Here is an 8,270-nt window from a genome sequence, read left to right as displayed (position 1 = left end):
GTCGCGGTCTGTGCCCCATGACCGGTGAGAGAGAATGTTTAGCAGATGCATTGCTTTGAGACACTTCAGTCGCAACTGTTTTATGTGGGCAATGAAGAAAGGTTTTTTGTCAACAACAACGCCAAGAAATTTGTGTTCCTTTTTAGAGGCAAGGCTCTGACCATTCAGTGTAATGTTGGGGCCAGGTCTGATGCCACGCTGCTTAGAGAAAATACACAAACATTCTTTTCAGAGGTAAATTTAAACCAATTGTCATCAGCCCACCTGGATAATTTGTTAACACCTGGCTGAATCTGTCGTTCACAGATGGCCAGGGTGCAAGATTTGAAGCTCATCTGGACGTCATCCGCATATACAGAACATGAATAGTTTTTGGCAGCACGCTTTTTAGAGAATTCATATTGACTATGAAAAGTGTGCACCTTGCAACTGAGAACACCACCTTGAGGGACACCATTTTCCTGTATGTACTGCTTTGAGTATGCATTGCCAACACGAACTGTGAAGGTGCGTTCAGACGAGTAACTTCGTATTGTATTCAACCTGTTCCCTGTGATGCCAAGAGAGAAAAGGTCGCAGATGATACCATAGCGCCAAGTGGTATCATATGCTTTTTCAAAATCGAAAAAGACAGATAAACAATGTTGTTTATGTGCAAAAGCATCTCTTGCATAAGACTCAAATGCAATGAGCTGATCAGCTGTTGACCGCCGAGCTCTAAAACGAGATTGGTTTTGATGAAGAAGACCATTGTATTCAAGGAAATGGAGAAGGCGACGATTTACCAATTTTTCAAAAGCTTGCATAGACAGCTGGTTAGTGCAATAGGCCGATAACTAGCAGCAAGTGTGGGTTCTTTGCCGTGTTTTAGTATCGGGGTAATGATCACTTCCTTCCATGATTTAGGAAAGCGTCCTGTGGTCCATATTTTATTATACAGTCAGAGTAAGGTTTCGAGCGTATCCGCATGCAGGTGCCTGAGCATTCCATATGGGGTCCTTTCAGGACCTGGTGCTGTGTTCCCACATGTGCCTAGTGCAATCTTCAGCTCCTACATGGGGAAAGGACTATTGTACCCTCTTGTACATGGTCTTTTATCATGTATTGGCTTCCTCTCCTCAGTTACATTGTGACGCAAAAAGGTATCTGTATAGACACTTTCAATGTTTGTAAACAAACCGCGCTTGGCGCTGATTTGCGTCCCTGAGGAAACTTCCGGCACTACTACTTCCGGCATGCCTTCGCAGTGCAGCGGGCTTGTTGATGCCGCGTGCGTCAGTGTGTTTATTTCTACTCCGTGCGCTGAGCTTCAGCATTTTAGTGCGTCGTGATGTCAAGTGAGTATTTTAAGAAGCTTGACACGGAGGCGCAGAACCGCTATCGAGAACAACTGATGTTCAAGGGTGCGGAGCTGCCCGATATACTCGACGATGCCGTGCAAAGGTTCGCCTTCACGCCGGGCACGCGCAACCTTCCCCCTGTGACAGTGACGGATATTTTCGTCTACCTCGTTGAAGGTGTTTGCTTCTACACAAAGGAGCAGTTCAAAAGCCACAAGATGAGTGCAGCTTACAACGCATTTTTAAGTGGAAAGGTGAAGCGGCTGATGTCGTTCAGAGCAGGCAAGCGTCGCGATGGCGTGGTTCTCGTCGCGGGCACTGTGGATGCCAGCCAGACGCTCACGAAATTATACGAGGCGTGGTGCGTCGTCAAAGATGACGGGAATGTTGAGAGTGCTCATTGCACCTGCATGGCGGGGTAGGTAATACATCCTCCGTACTTCGTAAATAGATCCTTCGGCTGCTTCCGACTGCTAGCAAATGTAGAAGGGGGGGGGGGGGGGGTTGTGACGCGAACACCAAGTTCCAGCGCGATAACTTGAGTGTGAGAATACCTCGACAGCGTGGCGAGAATATCGCATTGATTCCGGCTAACTTACAATTCTAAAACACTTCCATAGCCCTACGGCATTGTTTTCTGCAGAAGCGTTGCAAAATTAATTCATTTTCTTCTTTAGTACTTTGGATTATTCTTGTGAACCAGTTTATGTTAGGCATAGTGTTGGAACATTCTTGGTGCCCAGGAAGAAAGGTTGAAGGGATGTGGGAAAAAATTAAATACTCTGCAGTCTGCAATATGTCCTGTAGCGTGTTGTGCCGCTCTGTTATTTCATGTCCCGTGGGTTGCGCTGTTTCCTGTTCTTCATATTATTTTCATCTTAAAATTTTTTTTCAAACAGTCTAGGACAGGGGGCTATGCCACACAGCTTGTTGGTGATTTTATGGCAGTTAGCATGTTGCTGTTATGCACCATTTCTTCTATTGTTTAACACGTTTCGTGCTATTTATCATTTAGAATGAAGCAAAAAATCACACTAATGTCAGAAAAAGAGAACACGAGACAGCCACTACTCTTGATAAGTTGTTTTCTTGTGTTTCGCCAGTTTTAAAGTGCCGATAAACTTATGTGTACACTGCTGTGATTCGCAGCCTTGGAGAATGCTGCACCCATGTTGCTTCACTGCTGTTCAGTATTCAGGCAAATGTGCACTACTGCGACACATCACCAACTGATGCCCAGTGCAAGTGGATTGAAGTTTCAAGAAGAACCACAGTGAATATTTTTTTTTCATTGCATCAGTGCAAAAAATATGTTTCTTGTTTACACGGTATGCTGTGTAAACAATGATTGAGCACTAAATTTCTTGCAGCCTGCACCAGTTAGAAACATCAAGTTTGTTAAGCCCAAAGTGGGTCATCCAGTTCCTAAGATTGTCCTAGGCCACAGAAAACAATACAAACTTGGACTGATCACGAGGTCCGCGCCTTCATGCAGCAAGTCAAGGTGAATCCTTATATTTAGTAATGCCTGTTGTCTTTATTGGTTTACTGTAAACATTTTATATGCTTTTACAGAGATTTGCACCGAGCACTCTGCTGCTCAGTTCATTAACAGATAGTGAAGACTCATTCTGCCTCCGAGTCATCCGAAACAGCTGCCAGAGAATCTAAGGAATCAGCTGTGCTCGAAGAACTATCCTTGCATTCTCCACTGCAAGTTTTGTATGGTGACAGCTACTTGCCAAAAGCAAGACAAGCACAGATGTCGCACGAGCAGTGCATTGCAATCGAGCAGGCAACTCATGGACAGTCCAAGAACGCGAGATGGGTAGAAGAGCGCCGTGGCAGGATCACTTCCTCTGTGTTGCACCGTGTCACAAGATGCAAAACAGGGGCCGAAGGTCTTGTGGCGGAAATCATGGGTTACGTTAAAGCGCCACATGTACCCAACGTGCGCTGGGGCTGTGAAGCAGAGCCTCAGGCGAAACAAGCTTTTGTGACTCACCAGTCACCGCATCACAGCCAGCTTAAAATTAGCGACTGTGGTTTATTTGTACTCGAAAGGCTACCATTCTTGGCTGCATCTCCAGATGCCATTGTTTCGTGTGAATGCTGTGAGAAGGCAGTGTTAGAGGTGAAGTGTCCTGCATCAGCAAAAGGTGCTTTCATAACACCTAAACTGTGACCATGCGTACTACACACAAGTACAAGCCCAAATGGCTATTACTGGGCTCCGCAGAGCCTATTTTGTAGTTTATACAGTACAATCAGTGCTAGTTGAGACTATCAGCTTTGATGAACACTTCTGGGCTGACACAGAAGCCCGAGGAGAAAATTTCTTCTCTAAGCACATCTTCCCAGAGTTGCACTCAATGCAGATTTTAAATAAAATAGAATGTGCGAAATCCACTCACCACTGCCATGGTGCCAAGTCTGGACGCATTGTTGAGTGCACCCAATGCTTACACGGTTTTCATTTGAAAGGTGTAAACCTAAAACGCACACCAGTCATGGACATGCACACAGTGCCGATACAGTATGCAGACTGATGATGTGCTTTAACTCCTAACACTCTGTTGCCGTATTCTGCTGCAACAGGGCACATTTCGAATTCTAGAACTTGCTTCTGTTCTGCAATTTTATATCATATTTATGGGTGTTACTTTTTTTCCAGACATCAAAACCACTGAAGGCTCACGTGCCAAAATGTTTATGGTGAAATATTAGACATGCCATGATATTATGAGCAGCCAGTATGATAGCCAATTTCATTTTATTGCCTATTCCAGTGCTGTCTTACACGTCATATTATTAGAATTTCAGGGAACATCAACAATGCTGTCTTACACGTCATATTATTAGAATTTCAGGGAACATCAACAATGCTGCTGTGCATCATAGAGAATTTCAGGTATACTGCAAGATGCAAAAAAGTGTTCAAAAACTTTGATTATAGTGAAACATCACTTGAATGAACTTGGGAAAACGTTTGTTAATGTGAGAGTTTGAAGAACTGAATTAAGTAATTGGAAGCTTGCTTCCATTTGTTCCAAGAAACGTGTCGTTAAATAATACCTAGACCCATTTATTTGTCACTGCACTCATTTACAAGCGAAGAATGCAGTAACCTTTTGTATCACTTTTTAACTTATGACTGCAGTGGCCTTGAACTCAGTCACTGTGTCCAAGCTCTTGTGAACCTTGTCCGGCACGACTGTCTGCTGGCCAGCAAAGCCCTCGACTTTCTCCAAGCAGATCATGCATACGTGTGCCTTTCTTGGGGCTGAAAGAGCTAATAGGGCTGAGGCTCTGCTGTGGCTGGCTATGACTGTGGAGCCAATTAAGCATGCAAAGCCAGCTATGCATTCGGCTGGCTGCAGACTTGTTTAGATAGCCAATTAAACTTAAAGCTAAATAATGGCAATGTTTCATAACATGCTAATGAAACGTGGGTCTCAAAGTAAAAACACTGAACAAAAAGTGTTGGTTGTGAATGTTGAAGTACTCAGTATGACATTGGAGGCACAGAATGATACCGAAGAAAATGTTCGTAGAACTGAAATGAGCAGTAACCGAATTTCGTTAAATGAACGGCGCTTGCACAGCATTCAGTGGAGATTCGGTGGGGGATTTAATAAAGTTCGTACAAATGAATACTAGGCTAAAATGTTCGTTCAAGTGGTATTCTAATGTATTTGGCACCGGTGCTTCGTTTACTGTAAATACTCAAGCGTAGCTTCATCTACTATTAACTTGCAATAACAATTGTTCACTACATGAAGGAGCACTGAAAAGGGGTAAAGGGGTACGCCTCAGTTCGCAGGTCGAGCCAACGTTTCGACAAGTGGATATGTCTTGACACGTCCACTTCTCCACGAATGTCGAAACGTTGGCTCGACCTGCGAACTGAGGCGTACCCCAATTACTTTTCTTCAGTGCTCCTTCATACCGTGTAAACCATCTTCTTCCTTTAGTTCTACCTGAATTGTTCACTGCGTTATACATGTGCAATAAAAAAGAGAAGACAATATTTAAGTTTTAGAGCAAAATAACAAAGCCTTCACATGCAATAAACCTAGTCTTGACTTTCACTTGGCATGTGATAAAAATACAGGTACAATATTGCCCCACTCCGTCTCTAATAAATATGTTACTTTCATAAAAGTCAAGTCTTGTACTCATTAAAACTATCACATCACACCACGGGATCACGATTCACAAAAATGGAGCAAGTGTTCATTATGCTTCATGATCAATCACACCGTATTACCCAGAGTTGTTAATGATTGGAGTTTGCAGGTTGACAAGCCCACTGCGGACGACCAAAATCTTGTCGATTGTTGAACAATACGTATCATTTGCCTTTTTTCACAAAGCTCACTGGCAGCACACTTTGGAGAGCTCTGAATAGCTTCAGTCGTTGAATAGTTCTTTCAACATGAATGCGGACCCGCGAGAGCTTTCGTGATGTCGTGACTTCTTCTCCTGGTAGCTGGGAGCGTTTTTTTGTTAATGAGGGCATCAATATTTTGGCACCTCAAGCAGCAAACATCTCACACCAGAAGCCTCTGTCCACAAGAAAACAGTCGACTTCCTCAACCATATCGAGAAGCCCACTAGGCAATGTGAGCTCTTTGTCTGAAACCCTTCCACCCCATGCCTTGGAAACAAACGTTACGGAGCCTGAAGGCGAGATTACAAGTACCTTCACAGTATTATGGTGTTTGTAGCTTGAATATGTTTGACTCCTAGCTTCCATGGAAGTTGGACGCTGAATAAATATTTCAGTACAATCAATGATACCTCTCCGGTCATCGAATAACATGTCTTGAAAAGCCGGCAGGCGGCGAGATTTCAGTGTTCTTTTGGAGGGCCAAATCATGAATTTCTCAAAATTCTTGTCTAGAACAATAAGCCATGAGTGAAAAATTCCACTCACAGAACCTACTGAAATGCCGAACCTGCATGCAAGATCATTAGTGAGCCACCCCAGTCGGAGCCTCATTAACACAAGCAGCAGCTGCAGCTCTGCATCCAGGCATGTTCTTGAGGTTGAAACCCAAATGGACAGTACAAACTGCAGCAATGACTTGAACATTGTTAAGGAAACGATCCCTGTGTGGAACTTCAATGTTCTGTCTGACTGCATTACCACAGTTCGGGTGATCTTTGCGAGGTCAATTAGCTCATCCTCCTTCGCAGCAGGTCCATCTTCAGTAGTTTTTTGCTCCATTTCGGTGAGGCGTTCCTTCATAAACAAAATTTCTTCCAGCAGAGCTTCAATGTTCTTTTCTGTGAGGGTTGTTTGTGTTTCGGCATCACATGTCTTGCTAGGACTGTCGTCAGGGTCAGTACAGTCAACAGAGGACGCTGAAGGGCAGAATCCAGTAGAGCCATCTCCTTGTTCAGAACACAGTTTCTTTTGAGCACGCTGAAACCTGGCAATCTTTTGCTTTGAGTTTCCTTGTATTCGGTAAGAAAACACCGAAGGAACATAGTCCGGGTGGGTTGAATCGAGAGATGGCTGGCCTGCAAAACAAAATAATAAAAACTGTCATCAGAAACACTAAGTCTTTCTGCAACTAGAAATATTTTAATGCCACTTTCATTGCTGCAATATCAAAGATGAAATCAATGAAAAGAGGTGCTTGTGTGCACACACTTGTGAAAGGACAAAATTATGTGTGCATGCTCTCTGTGTGATCTAAGCCCCATTTATCAATACGCATTCACACAAGATGAATTTCTCAAAACGTCCTTTCAGTTTGAAACAGCAAAATCGATTGAAAAGGGATCAACTTTTGCCAAGCCTGCAACGAAAGGAAAACTGCAGCTTTTCAGGAGTACAACTAATAATTAGCCTGTCTCTCCAAAGTCGTAAACACATTTACATAGCAATCGAAATTTCCTGCATGCATGTATAAAAACCACTGGTTAATTGTGGGATCATGCTCTGCGTTAAGTAATATTGTCAATACGGCTGTACACATGCCGCTAAGACACCGATACCTCAGTCTAAATAAGCTAAGTTGCAGCAAGAACAGCATACTGCTTCGGATACAAAAAAAGATACAGTGTGACTAGGGATAAATGCCGACGTAAATATCTCTACACTGTGGCATTGCTCTCAAGACAAGAACAATTACTGGTTAATTTTCGAATTCTGCTATGCGCTAAGTAAGATCGTCCATAGGGCTGTACACATGCCGCTAGGCACCGGTACATCTGTCTAAATAAGCGAAGTTCAAGCGGGAAAAGCATACTGCTTCGGATACAAAAAGATATACAGTGGGACTAGGGGTAAATGCTGGCATAAACATCTCTACACTGTGGCGTTGTTCTCAAGACAAGAAAAATTACATACCATGCCTTTGTACTCAACATCTTTAAGAGTGGGCAAGCTCCGGATAAGTGAAACTGCTAGCGCGTGGATCGCACGAGATGTGAAACGAACCTTCATAAACTACAGGTGTTCATTCGCGTGAGAGCACCGGCACTACTGTAAGTATCAACGCACCTTGAATGAGGTCAGCAGAGTAAATCTTGGAACTCTTTGTAGGCTGCCAGTTGTCCCGGCGCACCGCTGCTATCCAAGCGTTTTTCCTATCGGCCTCGGTGGGGAACCTGAACGTCCGCACTGCCGAAAGAAGGTTTGTTCCTGAACGAAGGCTGCACCCAGGTACGACACAACACGAACCCATTCTTGAGCGCTTCACAGGTGACCTGTACGACGTAGAAAACATTTCCAACCGAGGAACAGCATGCACCGCATACAATCAGAGAAGCGATACCGCCGCTAGAAGAGCGAACAGAGAAAAAGGTGTTGCTCCAGCGAGCCACTGGACACTCAACAATACACGGAATGCCACAATCCGCAATAATATGGATATGCTGAGAAAAGTCGCACAAAATATGCACAGGACGCGCGCG

At 43.9% G+C, this 8,270-nt stretch overlaps 1 protein-coding gene and 1 pseudogene across 1 annotated transcript; one reads left to right on the top strand and one right to left on the bottom strand.

The window, feature by feature from the left end:
- Positions 1–1,330: 1,330 nt before the first annotated feature.
- LOC146206803 (uncharacterized) lies at positions 1,331–4,627 on the top strand. Its single transcript, XM_084575656.1, has 3 exons — positions 1,331–1,758; positions 2,490–2,639; positions 4,501–4,627. Exons 1-3 carry the CDS (start codon positions 1,331–1,333, stop codon positions 4,625–4,627), a joined length of 705 nt encoding a protein of 234 aa, XP_084431782.1.
- Positions 4,628–5,606: 979 nt separating this feature from the next.
- Positions 5,607–8,041, bottom strand: LOC146206802 (uncharacterized; annotated as a pseudogene).
- Positions 8,042–8,270: the final 229 nt, after the last annotated feature.

This window comes from Amblyomma maculatum, chromosome 1, assembly GCF_055883805.1.
Source record: "Amblyomma maculatum isolate TAMU_Amacu chromosome 1, ASM5588380v1, whole genome shotgun sequence".
In the NCBI taxonomy this organism is placed as follows: Eukaryota; Metazoa; Arthropoda; class Arachnida; order Ixodida; family Ixodidae; genus Amblyomma; species Amblyomma maculatum.
This window is presented reverse-complemented; position numbering and strand designations above follow the sequence as displayed.